Source organism: Pagrus major, chromosome 21 (genome assembly GCF_040436345.1).
Source record: "Pagrus major chromosome 21, Pma_NU_1.0".
Taxonomy (NCBI): Eukaryota; Metazoa; Chordata; class Actinopteri; order Spariformes; family Sparidae; genus Pagrus; species Pagrus major.
In genome coordinates, this window is record NC_133235.1 from 2,248,610 (window position 1) to 2,266,362 (window position 17,753).

General features: G+C 39.9%; 1 protein-coding gene across 1 annotated transcript in view; it reads left to right on the forward strand.

The window, feature by feature from the left end:
* The window catches only part of rab2a (RAB2A, member RAS oncogene family), a 47,040-nt gene that overhangs the window by 4,495 nt on the left and 24,792 nt on the right, over window positions 1-17,753 (forward strand). Inside the window, exons 2-3 of the mRNA XM_073490631.1 lie at window positions 14,651-14,722; window positions 16,315-16,382. Coding sequence (XP_073346732.1) covers window positions 14,651-14,722; window positions 16,315-16,382 — 140 coding nt within the window. The remainder of the gene's footprint in view (window positions 1-14,650; window positions 14,723-16,314; window positions 16,383-17,753) is intronic.

Below are 17,753 nucleotides of genomic sequence, written 5' to 3' on the forward strand. Positions count from 1 at the left end.
TTTTGGCCATGTCGCTGTCTCATGATATTTCTCTTTCCTTTTGAAATTATCCGCGAGTGTTTGTTGCTTCGGTGCCTTTGCCTGTATTGCTCGAGTGAACTCGTTGTATTCCTTTGAGTGTTTGTTTTTTACGCGCCGTATCAAACGTGTAGTACTAAATGCAGCTCTTTTGTTACCAGCTCGCGAAATGGTCGTATTGCAGATGTTACATGTCGCCGTTGGACCGCTTTCGCTTTCTAATTAAAAATATTTCCACACTGCAGACATTTTATCCACAGGGTTGCCAGACTAACGTTGCGCGCATCTGCGTTCTTCCACAAATTGTGCTCCGTTTACAGCTGACGTAAAAACAATCGGGCTTGGGTCCACGTTCAAAATTGCCGATCCCGATCAGTGAAACAATGCCCATATCGGCCCCGATCCCGATCCCGCAGATCGGCTCGGGACATCCCTAATGTTAAAGTAAGTTGACACTATTCAGAAAAAAGTTTTTTCTGTTAATGTGTTTTGTTAAGTCTATAAAATGGTACTGGTTAACGAATGTTACTAGTGTTTATAGTTTACTAATAATTTACTATAAAGAATTATTTTAGCATTGTTCCGTCATATATGTTAGCATCAGTAAACAGAATTATCATTTTTCTTGAAAGACCCTTTTGAGAGGAAAAGACCAAACAACAAAATAAGAAGACATGCTCACATTTGAGCAGAAATGTAAGGTTTTTCAGGTTGACTAACATGATTTACATTTATCATTTAAGTAATTTCTTTTATTTTGTATCTATTTTTATTCAGCCATAATTTTGCATCCCTACATTATAATCTAACCTGTCAGGTCTTAATCTCAACATCTTGCAAACAGATGGAGATTCACTGTTTGTTACTTTATCCAGCCAGGTGTTATTGGCCCTTTATTATGTAAGGGATAATGCCCGACAAGGTGTCCATTATCAGGAATAAATGGATGACATGGAGGCACGTGTCGGACTGTTGCCTCCACAAAGTCCATTAATTCCTGATTATGGACACCTCGAAGGGCATTTACCTGTTTATACCATGGTCACCTTCCAAAGAAAAAAACATTAAGACGATTTGCATGTATTTTTGTGTTTTGCAATCAAAATATAACGTTTTTCACAAGCAGTAACTCAGTTTCCCTGGCAACACCTGAAAGACTAATAGCTGAAACAGTCATTACAATCCCAAAAGGTTCTTATGTAAAGGAAAGTTCACTACTCCAGTAAATAGGACAGACCTTAGATATGACTTAGCAACAGGACATAAACTAGTCCGCTCAGCTCAGAACTGCTTGGAGATCCAGAGGTGTCCATATATCAAAAGTTAATTCACACCTCCCAGCCAATCATGTGTCGTGTATTCACCCAGACCATGGTATAACTGAGGCTATTCATGGACTACCGTAGTTTGACATGTTTTAGTTGGTTTGTCTTTTGTATCCTATTAACTACCATGATGAGTCCGGATACACCAATATCCCCCATTTAACAAGACCAGTAGCTTTGTCCAGAAAAACCTGAGCTCTGGTCTCCAAACTGGTCCATCTGTGTAGCAAGAGTTGCATTTCAAAAATCAGTTGTTTTCAAGATTCTGTCAGAAACACCGGGCTCCCATGTGACATGCTGTACACATAGGCTGTCGTGATTTCTGCTAGTTAGTGGTCCCACAGGACCAGTTGGAGGAAGATTCTATCATTTGACTCATCCACCTGGCTTAGATATGTGATCAGTCTTACCATTGCACTCAGGGAATGAGGAAGAAAAGGAAGGGTGTTCTTTTTTAAAAGATTTAATTTGCTGTGGGTTTGTATTCAAAGTTGTATTTATTTCCTGCCGGTGCTCTACCTAAAATTCCTAAATAAAGCTTTTAGGTAATAATAAGAATTCTTTTGAAATGGAAAACTTTTTCAGGTGCCAATTCATATCAGTTCCATCTATGATGCGATGACAAGGCAGTAGCTGGTAGTTTAACAGAAATACAATGTTATTTGGGATTGATTTTCTCTTGAGCCAGTGGCTAAGTCAGTCAGCCTGTCTACAGATCTGGTTGGTAGAAAGACATATTGACTCTGAAAGGAAATTATAGTCTGTGTGCATGTTTAAAGCTCCAAAAATAGCCTCTGTTCTATGGAGCACTGCCTATAGGTCTGCAAATTTCCAGGGACTCTGCACTTCTTAAAGACATGGACCCCTTTCTCAGAATTTTTAGGCACATTGTGGGTCATTGGAAACTAGGAGAAGCACAGATATTTCTCTGAAGGAAACTTTTATTAAACACAAGGATTAATACAATGATAAAATTTGTGCTTCATTACATTGAGTATTGAACATTCAGAATATTGCATGATAAAACATCACTATCTTGAGCCTTGATGAAATGATCCCTGGGTCAGTGGTACAGTGTATGTATCTTCCCTCAGTGTCACAACCGGAACCCCCAAGAACCTGAAAATCCAGTGGTGGTGCTGTGGTAGAAGCTTGTAGAAAATAAAAGGACAGATCTACTTCTTACTGTGGCTACATTCACCCACATACCTTTGGCTAATATATGGTTACATTGTGTTACACCTCCACCTCCCACTTGTTTAATTGAACTGTCGACGTAATATTTGTAGAACAAGTCATCTAAATTTTGAATGTATCAGTAGTACCACATTAGTAACGTTATATTCAGATAAAACACTATGACTGATTAAACATAATAGCTGAACTAAACTAGACATTGTCTATGTTTAAAAAAAGCCTTCAAAGACTGCTCATGCATCCCAAACTGTGTTAATCAGCACTCTTGAGTGGTTGAGTGAGTGGTTAGCTGTGCGTACTACACTAGTAATAACCAACAGGTAACTTAAGTGTGGTATGTGTGCCCCAGTAGTTGTCATCTGACCTGACTAAAACAGACCAGCTGTGCTAACTGACTCATGGTCTAGGTGGTATTCTGACGAAGGTATTATAAATTGTTTTTGAGGTCAATATTGTGTTACTTTGTTCTTAAGCAAGTCTATTCACTCTCCGTCTGTCTCCGTTTAAGTGCCTGTCTCTTTAAGGCCCCTGTTCTGAGAAGTCCAGTTTGCTCTGATTGGTCAGCTCTCACAGGCCTGAGCTGGCACCGGCCAGTATATTTGCATGTCGGCTCTGCTGGTGTTTTTGCAACCGAGGTAGTGCTGGGGACGTGACTTAGGGCGATAATTGTATAGTTGTGACATCACAACCTTACAAATGTCCTGACAGCTAGTTTGAAGGCACGGTTTCTGAATATATTTATTTATATGTTAAAGGAATAGTTCACTCTAGAATGAAATTCAGTCATTATCGACTCACCCTCATGCTGATGAGAAGTCCGGTGTTGTTTCTTATTCCTCAAAGTGCAGCTGGAGACGCGCGGGGGTACCCTCCTGCAGCAAAAATCCATATAACGGGCGTCAATTGTGCCCGAGATGAAAAGGTCCATAAAACTACACAAAAACTTTGTAATATTCCTCCATACTGCTCGTCCGCTGCAATCCAAGTGTCCTGAAGTGGCGACATCCAGAGTTTACTCAAAACGACGTCATTTAGTACATTTTTATAGCCTAAACAGTCACTATACTACATTTGCCTGGAGGCACGCTCCCGCGTGCACGTGAGTCTCCCTCACAGCCGCTTGCACTACGGAAGCCGTGCCAGACAAGATCAACGAGAACTCGCGATAGATACACCGGTATTTACATCCAGCTATGAGCGACCGAGCGACACACAAACACAAGAGGGATCTGCCTGCACTAGTGATTTGAAACTTTGAAACTCACAGCAGGATGTAAATACCGGTGTGTATCTATCGCGAGTTCTCGTTGATCTTGATCCAACAAAAGGAATTGGTTCTTGTGTTAAAGGGTAACTACCATTTTTTTACACATTAAGGGCTGTTTACAGGTCTTGTGGAGTACTACTACATGTGTGAAAAAAGCAGTACAAAGCCTTTAGTGGCTCCAGAGAAAGCTGCATGTCATCTGATAGATTGCCTCCAGTGATGTCATTCAGTGGTTGAGTTGTGGGTAATGTAGTGTAGTCCACTGGTCTGGCATTGCACTCTTATAACACTGTTGAACTCATTATGGACAGTTTAAAAACAAATGATCGATACAGTAGATCCAGAGAAATCACCTTTTTTATTCCACACATTCCTCTTCCTTTTTCAAAACCTGGCGCCTACATTACCAGGGTCTATCCTGCACATTATTTTTGGAGGCGGCCGCCACTGCCGAAAAACTAACACAATATAATCATTCCACGTCTTTATCACAGTTTTTTTAACATGCAATGACCGCAGTTGTCCATCGCAGCACTGTCGCTGTGCCTGTCCATGTCCACATCCCAGCATGGAAGCGGGGGAAGGAAATAAACAAAGAAATCTCATCCAGTCCGAAGAGCTTTCGGTGTCAGGCTGTGTCCTGATATTTGAATAGGTGCAGTGGTGGACTGACCATCTGCCACACTGGGACAAATCCTGGTGGGCCGCCACATTTTGTTGAACCGGTGAGACGCTTTCGCTTACACCAGCCCATCTTAACTTTCAAAGGCCCTACCTGTTTATCGATCATTATCATCATATAACCAGATTAAAAGATCCACACGCGTCAACCTCTAATGTAGCGTTCAAGCTAGCAGCTATATATTCTACTTTCCCTGGTTGTACTTCCCTATTACGGCCACCAACTGTTTGGCCATCATGATTACAAAACGACCCCACTGAGAGACAAGTTGGTATTAGCCTACTATTTGATGCATATTGATGTGTTTTACAAGTTTCCTTTTCAGTGCCTAATGAAATGTGTCCTGTAATACAGGTAGACTTTCCAAACTTTCCCTTCCAAAAAGCTGACTCAGAATCACCTGTCATTGTAAGACCAGCAACCAGCAAGTACTACAGTGCTAAAGCTAGTGGGCTATGCTATGTCCTTTAGAGTCTGTAAGCCTCTAAGTATTAATAAAGGCTACGTATGAATAAATCCAAATAATGCAATCTTACTGAAAAATTCTGTCGGAACGTCCATATGCCCCTGAAGTCACTTTTTTTTTTCACATTCATTCATGTTAATGTAACAACAAGAATATTAAAGCTGCAAGCAGCGATGAACGGGCCCTCGCAGGCCACGCGGGTCGGGGCGTGCTGCCGTCGGGGCGTGCTCCTTACCCGGACCCATTGCCCCGTTATTGTGCGCGCATGTCTTAACTGATAGCCAAAAACGGTATTGTGTTGATAATAGCGCCACCTGCTGGTGATTTTTGGTGTGTGAGTTACAGATGCCAGTCTATACCACCCCAATCAGTTTCATATCCATAAGTGTTATGGTGTGGGCACAGTGCCAATTATAAAATGAAATTGCCACCAGAGCGCCACCTATTGTCAGATCGGTAACACCTTCGTCAGCTGTCCTCAGGAGGCCATTGGCAATCAGTGTACCAAGTTTTGTGTTAATCCGACCAACCAATGTCGAGATATAAAATACTTCAATTTAAATAGCGCCACCTAGTGGTCATGGGCCAAGATTTTGCACAGAGTCTTAGGGGCTCATGGGGAAGTACTGTCCTGAGTTTCACGTCATTTGGACACACCAATGTGGATATATGCAACACTTCCTCTTTTGACTGTAATCTACAGGAAGTTGTTATTTAATAACTTGAGTATTCTTTGGAATATCAAAATTCTTTTAATAACTTTTTGTCAGGAGGGCCCACAGGTGCTGTGTGCAAAGTTTGGTGCAAATCAGAGAAATTGTCTGGGAGGAGTTCGAAAATGTAGGTTTGTGACATTTTGCGCATTTGCCAATGGAAATTTAGTGCAAACGTGAGCGTGGCCTACATCATATAATTCAGCTGAATTCAGGGAACACGTAGATATAAGGTTTAACAATGTCTGACAAATTATGTGGGAGTTATTGGTCAAAAACTGCTTTGTGTTGATAATAGCGCCACCTGTTGGTCATCTTTGGTGTGTGAGTTACAGGGGCCAGTCTTTACCACCCCTATGAATTTCATATCCATAAGTGTTATGGTGTGGGCACAGTACCAAATCTAAAAATAAACTGCCACCAGAGCGCCACCTAGTGTCAGATCAATAACACCTTCGTCAGCTGTCCTCAGAAGGGCAGTGGCAAGAATTGTACCAAGTTTTGTGTTAATCCGACCCACCAATGTCGAGATATAAAATACTTCAATTTAAAGAGCGCCACCTAGTGGTCGTCCACCACAATTTCGCACAGAGCCTTATGGGCTCATGGGAAAGTGGTATCCTCAGTTTCATGTCATTTCGACAAAGCAATGTGAAGATATGCAACACTTCCTGTTTTGACCCGATTTTATAGGAAGTTGTTATTTAATAACTTGAGTATTGTTTGGAATTCCAAAATTCTTTTAATAACTTTTTGTCATGAGGGTCCCCTGATGCTGTGTGCAAAGTTTCGTGCAAATCGGTGAAATTGCCTGGGAGGAGTTCGAAAAAGTAGGTTTGCGACATTTTGCGAGCTAGCATAAAAAAACGTAGGCGGAAATGGGCGTGGCCTATATCAAGAGATTCAGCCCGATTCACTGAACGCGTGGATATAAGGTTTTTGAATGTGCGACAAAGTATGTGGGAGTTATTAGCCAAAACGCACTTTCCTTGATTGTAGCGCCACCAAGTGGTGAAAAATCACAACGACAACAGATTATAAAATTTTTCGCCAAGCCTAATGTGTTTGCCAAATAAAATTGACTTTTCATTCACATTCAGGCAGTGAAAAATGCGATCATTTTGGACAAAGAAAAAAAACTAAAAATAAAAATAATAATAATAATAATAATCATTGCAATTACAATAGGGACCTCGCAGGTTCCCTGCTCGGGCCCTAATAATAATGATAATGATGATAATATGATAATAATAACAGTAATGAATTGTGATTCTACATTAAATGTTGGATGTTGGTCAATATTGAGTATCTCTGTAGTCTGCCCATATCATGCTATCATCAACACATCAAACAACTTTGCTATTTTAAAAGGGATAGTTCACATTTCTTGCACTTCAACTGTAAATTAGTATATTTTTAATTTGATATATTTTATTTAAAGAACCACCAGAACACACTTAAATATAATGTACTTACTGAAAGGACTCATTTTGCCATCTTTTTTAGTTGTTATAAACTGATTAGCCAAAAGTATCTGACATTGAGATTAATTGGCATGGATTTAAAATGTTATGAAAATGACCAATCAAGGGGTGTTGTTTAGCTCAGTTGGTAGAGCTGGCGTCCCATGTACAGAGGCTTTGTCCTCACTGCAGCGGCCCCGGGTTCGAGTCCCGGCCTGGGGCTCCCTGCTGCCCCTTGCTTCCCCTCTCTTTCATCCTGTTTCCTGTCATGTCGTGAACTGTTCTATCAATAAAGCCACATAAAGGCCAAAAAAATACTTAAAAACAAAAAAAAAATGACCAATCAAAAAATTTTACCATCTACCACCAACACCGTATTTGGTCCCAGGAAAAACCCTGAATACCCACAATGCAACTTAGCCACTGAGTGACATCACTAAAGGAAATTATCAGATTACATGCAGCTCCCTCTGGAGCCATAAAAGGCTTTATAGTACTTCTTTTCACATACGGGGGGGTTTAACCCTTTAATTGTATTGATTACCATTATATTGACTTTCATTTCATTTTTACTTCTACATAGGAATGGCAGTGTCAGTCAATTGGTTGGTCAGCCTACCATTTTAGTACCTCGACAAATGGATGGATTACTTTAAAATTCTGTATGGACATTTAAGGTTCCCAAGGGCGAATAATTTTGGTGACCCTTGGCCTATGGCTACTCAGTTTATGTCTACTGCAGGTCATAATTTCAGTGTATTGAATACATTGTTTCATAATAAAACGTTATGTAATGAGTATGTGATACTCGCAACATCCTCGACTGTACTGTGTGTTAAGTGCTTATTAGCAAATCTGAGCATGCTAAAATGCAAAACTGTGGTAGTGACCCGCTATACCTGGTAAATGTAAGCATTTGAATATTGTCAATATAAGTATGTCACACACAGTGTCTAGATTTCTATTTGCAGTGGAGTGGATGGAAGCAGGACGTTGGCCAGTGCTTACCTTATCAGTCCATGTCTATTGAATCACATGTTTGCTCAGCCAGAGCAGCTAAATTAATCACCTGTCAATCATCAGTTTGCCGTGTGCTTCTGCTCTGAACCACAGGTGTAATGCTGTTACCTGTTGGCTGGAAATATGAAGTCGTGCTATGTTACAATGATCTGTTAATTAGATTAGATAGACTTTATTTATCCCACAACGGGGAAATTAACTTGGTACAACAGCTCAAGATGCTACAAGTACAAGAAAAAGAGTCAGACAAATGCATATAAAATTAAATAGAAAATAAATAGAAAAAATGAGATATTTACAAAAAACAAAGTGAGTGGAAAGTGATTGTTCAGGTAGTGCTTGAGTTACACAGTCTGATGGGCTGTTGGAATTGTATTGTGACTCAATTCTGTAATTGGAAAAATGATGCAAATGGAAGCTAAATTGTTGATTTTTTCCTCCATGTTAGCCTTGGTAGTAGAAGAGTGTGTAAGCTGCTGTCTGTTGACTGCACACACACTGTAACTGTGATGGAGGTGACCATATAGCTGCCGTTCTCATGATCCCTCCATCGCTTACCATCATCATCATCATCACCACAATCCCTGTCCAGCAACGCTGCTGCCTGGGAATGGTAACCCTTGGAAACCATGAAGGAGTTAGATCATATCCCTCTTTCTCCTTCCTACCATCTCATTAGCATCATTCTCCTCTCCTCTGACCCACTCAAACATGTTGTATACTTAAATGGGCTCCCTAACCTAACCCTAATAGCCCTTCCTTAGTTCACACAGAGATTCGAGACACAATGGCTATCCTATACGCAGCCTTTGTTTGTTCACTGAACCAAGCAGTTGCGAAACCAAAAGAGGCATGACGGTACACATCATATTATCATTATGTTTATACTCATATGGATGCTATTATACTGTGTTGTGATTGAGATCCTGACCCACCAAACATCCTGGAAAATGACAAATTTATGTTTTTTGCTCTAAATTACATAATTATATAATCGCCATCAGTAAACGGGACACTGTCTGACTCTTTCACTCGCTGGGAGGGAGGCTGTTTTCTGGGGGAAAGTTCACTGAAGTCTCGGTCGGGAGGGCTGACCGTCACCATGAGACAGTAGCTACAACAACACAATAGTGAAGGAGACAAACACAGGAGGACAGACAGGATGACAGACACTTCTCCACGTATAACTGTGGTATTTTTTTCCTCATACAAGTTGCCAAAGACATGACCAGTTACTATGTTACTGTTGTTTGGTCCTGTAACGTTGCTTTGTTGGACATTTCTCTTTTTATTTGTTGAGTGAAGGATCTGTTTAGCTGTCAAACTGTGAACACCATCAGATCGGCTCCGCACCGCCGGCTTATCCATTCACACAGACGCCGGCTCTCCTCTGCTGCACCTCTGACACTACCTCTGACACTACCTCTGACACTACCTCTGATACTATCTCTGACACTACCTCTGGAACTACCTCTGACACTACCTCTAGCCGTTTTTATACTGGACAGCAACCCGCCAATTTGGCTGTCCTATTTGCGGCTAGGTCCGCGAAATTAGACATCCCACGGTATATTGGGGGTCTGTTTTGGTCCGCCAATATGACGCCTCGGTGGGTACACTTTTTGCCACCTCCATTGCTATGTAAATCCAAGGCGTCGATGTGCCGGCAATTGTGTGACATGGGCGGAGGTGTTGATGACGTGCACTGTTGTGTGACCCACAGCCGGGAGTTTTAAAAGCAGGAAACGGCTGATCACAGCAGTCAGTTCATCACTTCATCCGCGGACGTCAAGATGAGCAACTGGAAAGCCACTGAGATCCGGGAGATGCTAACCATCACAGCCGAGAGAATTGTCAATAACCAGATCAAGGGGACTGTTGTACGTCACTGTTCACGCCCAACTTCGTGCTTCACGTCACGTCACTTGTTTACGCCTACCCCAGTGGCGGCTTTTTTGAAAAGGAGGAATATCACACCTCCGTTTCACATAGACAAGATGGCAGATTGCAGCCTTTACCTGGCTGCAAATGTGGTGCATTTTCTAACTAAAAGGGGCTTCTGATACTCCTTCTGACACTACCTCTGACACTACCTGCATGATTCCCGCACTCAAAGGGCAGTGTGAATGTGCCCTTTTCTTTGCAGGCACGGTTGATTTTCGAGCTGTGGTGGTTCGGTAGGTGTCTTTGCATAGTGCTCGTGTTAGCTGCGGTGTACAGCACTATTTTCTTGCAGTGCTTACATATTGCTTATGTCTTGTCTCACTGTGTCACTGTTTATTGTTTCCACTGAGTACCCAAAATGCTGCCACACACGGTTTAAAAGTGGGGAGTTCGGCTTTCCGCCGATCTGATCGGCTATTTCGGATCGGCCGATATATTGGAGAACCCCACATTTCAACATTTGCTGACATACTTTGATCCACGCAGTAAGTTGTTGCGCCCATTATTTCTGTCTCAAGTTATTTTGGTTTGACCTGACTGAACTTTGAACTTATGTCTGGCCAGTCCTTGAATGCCGTCTAGAGGTCATCAATGTTTTACCCTTGCATCTCTGTCAGTTTGGGGCATGGCAAAGATTGTTAAACATTGGCAAAAATGCTTGAGAATACTTTTGTTGATACTCAGTAAACAGTACATAAGTATATACAGTAAATTAACAAGTTATTTAAATACACAAATTGCTCCCTCACGTGATCGGATCGGTGATCGGTTTATTTAAACTCACTAATCGGTGATTGGTGATCGCCCCCAAAAATCCTGATCGTGTAAAATCTAGTTATATTACATCAGTTCAACGAATGGAAAGGCAAATCTCTAGATGAAGCGCTGCTGCAGCCTCACTTGGCACGCACATGAGAAGCGCAACTCACGCAGCCAGTGTTTGCAGTCTAACCTGTTAACATGGACGCAAAAAAGAAAAGTAAGACTTTTTGCCACGCAAATGCACTGCCCATGCATTCAGTGTGACCAGCATGTAATGGATGTCTTGACAGTTCATTTCAAGACAATGACAACGTGTGTCTATGCCGCTGAAAACTTGCAACAATGAATGTGGCAGAGATGAAGAAACGGTCCAAAGCATGTCTTCATTTCACAAAAAAAGATGACAACAGTACTAGTTGTCATATCTGTAAAATTATATTTTCAAGTCAGGGTGAAAACAGCATCAATACTGTATGTGCTACTGCTTCACAACTGAGCAATACATCTGTTTACCCAGGGTAAATATCCTGTGTATAATAACGTAAGCGCCATGCAGAGGCAGCCTTAGCAGATTTTTTCTTTGACAGCACAACCTATATAAAAAAACAACTCCTTCTGCAATGTGTTTAGACTAAGAGATAATACCTGTGTAGGCCTACCTTTTGTCCCACACAGAAAATTAATCAGTAGGCTTTCCGCCGATCTGATCGGCTATATCGGATCGGCCGATATTTTGCATTTTATGCAATTTGTGAGATCGGCTGTAATGTCTTAATTCGCCGATCCGATCAATGACATCATTGTCGTGTTGAAACTTTTTGTAGATGCTCCCGTTGCATAGATTGCAGATGGCTTATTTTTTATCTGTCTCATTTACTCCGAAGAAGTTCCACACCACCGACATGTTTGTTTGAATCCGACAGCTAGTTTTGAGCCCTGTCACGATGTGACGGACAATAAAGTTTTTTGAATCTTGAATCATTAGCTGTCGGATTCAAACAAACATGTCGGTGGTGTGGGACTTCTTCAAAGTGAAAGAGACAGATACAACTCAAGCTATTTACAATCTGTGCAACACTAGAGTACCTCGTGGGGGAGCATCTGCAAAATGTTTCAACACGACAAATTTAATCAGGCACCTGGATAAGGAACACAAGGAGGAGCATGCCGAGTTCAAGAAACGGAGCGTGGAAAAAGAAAAACAAACACCGAAACGGATGCTAAAGCAAACTACTTTAGACAGTACCCGTCCATGTAGCTGTAACAGTGAGAAGGCAAGGGGTGGCACAAGGAAACTTATGGAGTTTATCGTGCTGGCCGACCTGCCATTTAATATTGTGGAGAACCCCGCATTTCAACGCTTGCTGGCATACTTTGATCCATACTTTGAACTTATATCTGGCCAGTCCTTGAATGCCCTCTAGAGGTCATTGATGTTTTACCCTTGCGTCTCTGTCAGTTTGGGGCATGGCAAAGATTGTTAAACATTGGCAAAAATGCTTGAGAATACTTTTGTTGATACTCAGTAAACAGTACATAAGTAAATTAACAAGTTATTTAAATACAAATATTGCTCCCTACCGTGATCGGATCGGTGATCGGTTTATTTAAACTCACTAATTGGTGATCGGCCCCAAAAATCCTGATCGTGTAAAGCCTATTAATCAGGAATCAATAAGGCAAGCAACAAAGAATTGGACCGATAAGCAGAATAAATAGTGGCACTGATATCAATAAAATCTTATCACTCCCAATCCCTGTCATTGAGTGTATAAAATGTCAGAAAATAGCCAAAAATATATTCTCCGAGTTTAAGGTAAAATCATCTGATCTGATTGTTCATCTGATGAACAGTAAAAATCTCAAAGATATTCAGTTTACAACGGATTAACAGAGAGGGCAGCAAATCCTCACATTCGAGAAGTTAACTTGGCGTCTCTGGCCTGGCTCTTGCTTGGAGAGATACTTTCAAAACTGTTAAGCGCTGCGACTAACTGAGAATCAGCAGAAGGATGTTTTACAGTCAACTTTGCTGAGGGAGCCAGAGATGAAGAAATAATTTTGATTCTAATCTCATCAATTTTATTGCAAAAGAAATCTAAGAAATCATTTGCAGTACAGGGTGCAAGCTCACAGACTGGTTTTTGAGTAAGTTTAGCCACAGTGTCGAAGAGAAATCTAGGGTTGTGTTATCATTGTTTATTAGGCCAGAGAAATATGCTGTTCTAGCAGCATTAAGAGCACGCTTGTAATTAAGTACACTATCACACCATGCACGATAAAAACGTCCAATTTAGATTTTCGCCATGCACGTTCCATTTTCCTGCAGGCCTGCTTGAGATCTCGGGTTTCATCAGTAAACCAGGGAGTAGATTTCTTTGGTCGTTTTGTCTTGGTAGAGACAGGTGCCACAGAGTCAAGGACAGAAACAAGTACCGAGTTAACTTCATTAGTGAACTTTTCCACAGGCTCTGTCACTATCGCAATCGGAGCCAAGACCCCAGGCAATTATCACTGAGTGTCGCTATGATTGTCAGGCTGATATGACGAGAAGTAAAAACATTTGTCATTGGTACAGGGACAGGTTAATGATGCTTCAAATGTAATAAGAAAGTGGTCCAAAATGGCAAAAGAGACATTCAGGGCTGACACATCTAATCCATGGGAAAGGATCAAGTCCAAAGTGTTTCCACTGGAATGAGTCCCAAGATCTGCAATAAATTCACCAAATTCTTCTAAGAATTGGGAGTAAGGCCCTGGAGGTCTGTAGATTACCACCAGGTGAAGGCCAGTTCCCTGGACCAGGCCGTTACTACTTGATGAAGATGGTTTAAAAACCAGAGAATGTTTGGGTTTTTGCTCAACAAATTACTAAAACAATTGTCAAAGTGGTTGCTAATTAATTCTCTGTCAATAGACTAATCGTTTCAGCTCTATCCCCCACTGGTTTTGTTCTGAGAATACTTAAGAAGATACCCGCTTAATCTAACTAACTCAAACTGCTGAATGCTCATATTGGCTTAGACTGAGCTTTACAGATAAGCTCTGTTGATTTCCCATCTCTGATGTCAGATTTACAGCACATTAGAAAGGGATCTTTTCACCCCCAGTACAAACAAGAAAAATAATCACATCGACCAATATCTGAAATCATCTCAATATGGGCATTTGAGTATTACATTAAGATGGATTTGAAAGAATGTGAACTCATCCTTTAAGTGTAAGTGATGTAATCCATCTCTTAAAGATTAATTTGGTGTGGCACATGTTCCCTGTAGTCAAGTATTGTAACACTTGCTGTTTGACTGTTAGCTCGCTAACAGTTGGCTCAGGTTAACTGAGCTGACTGACTGGGAAATGTTGGGTCTCTGTAAGTGAATTCAATTTGAAAAGTGCCATTAGATGACTTTTGTTGTGAGTTGGCACTATACAAATAAAGATTGATTGATGGATTGACTGAGTCAAGTTTGGAAAAACAGTGTAAACCTCCCCACCGAGACTGTTTGACCTACCTGATGACTTCTCATTACATTTTAATGAATTATTGCATCATTAGACATTAATTATTGTTGTAATTATTGTTTGCAGGGTGCTGTCACCTACAAACAGTATGTATACTGTGTGGGAGTTCAGAGTGAGGAACAGTCATAGATTTTATAATGATGGTGGTATGTGTGGTGACACCTCTGAAAATGAATCTGGCATGCTTATAGTTGTGTGACTCTATAATCACAGTTCCAGCCGTGCTGCATTCGACCTGCCTTAATGTTGTGTCTGTGTGTTTCATTTTCAGGTGTGGGGAAGTCATGTCTATTACTTCAGTTCACAGACAAGAGGTTTCAGCCAGTTCACGACCTCACTATTGGTAAGAGTGTCTGTCCACTGCACACTATACACTAAAGCAACATCATCACTAGAAATAATTCATTTAAATGTATAAAATATCATCCTAACTAGGCATTTACTAATTACAAACACGCCGCAAGTTAGAAAGCAGGGCAACATTATTACAGGAGGTGCTTACAGGGTACAAAGGTGGAGCTGATTAAGAGTAATTAGCTGCATGTTTTAGCTACAAGTTCCTAATACAAAGAACCTTCATCACGGTAAAAGCTAATGTTAATGCAGAAAGGCAAAGTTGAGCTCACCATAGCTCTAGCATTCACACAGATCTTATCACATTTAACTCTGAGGAGAATCGCAACATCCGTCTTAAAATAAGTTGACCAATCTCATCTTAAAATTCTCCCTCATAGGAAATGATATATGCGTTTGTTAACTCTTCAGAAAAAGCACAAGGCATGTGAAATATGGCAGGACAGTATGAAAAGTGTAATATTACTTACTAGGGGTGTCACAATTGAAATTCTAAAATTGACAGTTGATTGAATAAAGCTTTCAATTTCAATCATGCAACTCAGGAGTGGTATCACTGAAACCTATGTTCTGTTTTTGGGGGGTTGAGTTAGCTGTCCATTGTTCAAAAATGAACAGATTCTTATAGAAACTAAATAGATTATAATTGAAACAAGCTTTATAGTCACACATAGGAAAACATTATGTTGGGGTAAAATAATTGACCAGACGAGTATTAACAGCCATCACGAGATATCAAAATAACAATTAAAATCATACCTATAGTTGATAATTTTTAATCATTTCAACTGCTGTGTAGTATCTGGATAATATTTTTACACATGATTAAAAAGCATCTGTAAGTGGTCACATATTACAGCACAGAATCTTTTTCTTGCCAGCTCATCTGTGTGAACTGTGTACGATGAGTGAAAGAGCTGTAAAATGTGTGCTTAGCAAAGCCACCACATCAGGAAGACCACACCTGCTCAAACACACTGTGTTAGCGGGTGTGGTCTTCCTGATGTGGCAGTGTAGAGCATCTCTGAAAAATAGGATGAGCCAATTTTCTTATCTGACATTTGCTTTTCAAGGCTCTAACTTTTTGGGGGCATATGTCAGCCATTAAGTGATAATAATTCTGGAGAAAAATGTCTTTTAGTACACTTGAAAAGCATCTGAAAAGAGGGTCTGAGTCCACCTCCGAGGGGACTCTATCCTAGTGAAAGCAAAGCAGACCAACCTCAGGACTTTGTGAGAGGAGGTGTGTGATAGTCAGAAATAGTATAGATTAAATGGCTGTTAATCTGTTGATCGTGAGCTGTTTAGAGCACAATCTCCTGATCAGTGTAAGTAATGTGGTGCCTATATTCATGCAAGATTATTTTGATAATCTGGAAACAAAACACAGATAGTACAAAACAATTCCTTTTGTCCTGTTTCTTCACAATTTATCATATACACAATTCCACCGTCATCTAATATAGCTTTGTGACACCTGAGAAAATAAATAGTTCATTAAAGATTCATGAATAAGAATTTTTAATTGAGTTAGTACCAGACTGTATATAATTCACATTCTGTGTCTGTGTGTGTGTGTAGGTGTGGAGTTTGGAGCAAGGATGATCACTATAGATGGCAAACAGATCAAACTGCAGATCTGGGATACGGTAATGTATTTGTTTAATATTTTCTTAAAGGAAATGTAAATGTATGTAAGTCTTTGAAATACAAGCATTAGAGGTCATAAATGTTGACTTGTGATTTTTTTAATGACCTTATTTTGAATTTTGATGTAAATATAATCTGAAATAGTCTTTAGAAAGCTCATTTTGATTAGTAGTATATTAGTATATTATATTATTATATTATATATTATTATTATTATTATTATTATTATTATAGTACATTAGTATATTATATTATTATATTAGTATATATTGATTAGTAGTATTAGTATTAGTAGAGTGAAATTTAATAGAAATATTTGAGCTTGAACATAAAACATACATTATTAAATCCTCCGATAAAAAAGGGATCTGGAATGAATAAAATAATTACATTAGGACTATAAAAACATAATATTTGGAGCCTGACATGATGACTTAAATGTGATGTACTGATTTTGGCAACATATTTCAGGTTACATTAAACCCTTTTAAAATTTCAGCTTTTCCACATCTCCATCAGCACTATTGAAAACAAATACTGTACAGATTTTCTGATAAAGCCCAGTTGAGTCTTGAGTTCTAATGATGTTTACTACTTTTATAACAGTTTGGTTCAATAATGAATGTATTATGGGGCTTCTGAAAATGTGACCAAATCTGCTGGATCAAAAATATACATACAACAAATTGAATGATCAAGTTTGGTGATATAGAAAGTTGTGTGAATCAAATGTTCTTTGTAGCCTCTTAACAACTTCTGACTGATTCTGATTGGTAAAGGGTTAGGGTGACTTTTCAGGGTAGATCATGGCCATTATTGAAATTAATAAAGCAGCTTTGATATTCTGTGCTGCAGCAAGTGTAACTATCTCAACACAAGTTTTTTTTTTCCATTCCCATTTCCATGCATGTTTTTTGTGCTGTATGACTCTAAGATAACTGTACACAGAGTAGTATGAATTGCGTTTCTATTAACAATATTTCTGTAATTTAGCATCTATTAAATCAGCAGTTTTCTCTCAGCTCTTCTCTTCTCCTGATCATGGCAGTGACACAACTGTGCCATGCACTTTATACTTACAAACAGTTGTTTGTACAGTTAATTAACTGGCTCTAAGTGACTTCCCCCCATTGTAGTGTTTGTGGCTTAGTCTAATGGCTGTATCAAACAGCCCTATTGAAATGGGCCCAGAAAAGTCACCAGCTGGTATCAATCAGAATCACTCAGAAGAAGTTAAGATGCTACAAAGAACATTTGATTCACACAACTTTCTGTAATCACAGATTTTGATTGTTCAAGATGCTTTTTATATATTTTTGACCCAGCAGATTTCCTTATGACTTCTGTATTGCATCTTTTCTCAGCCTTGT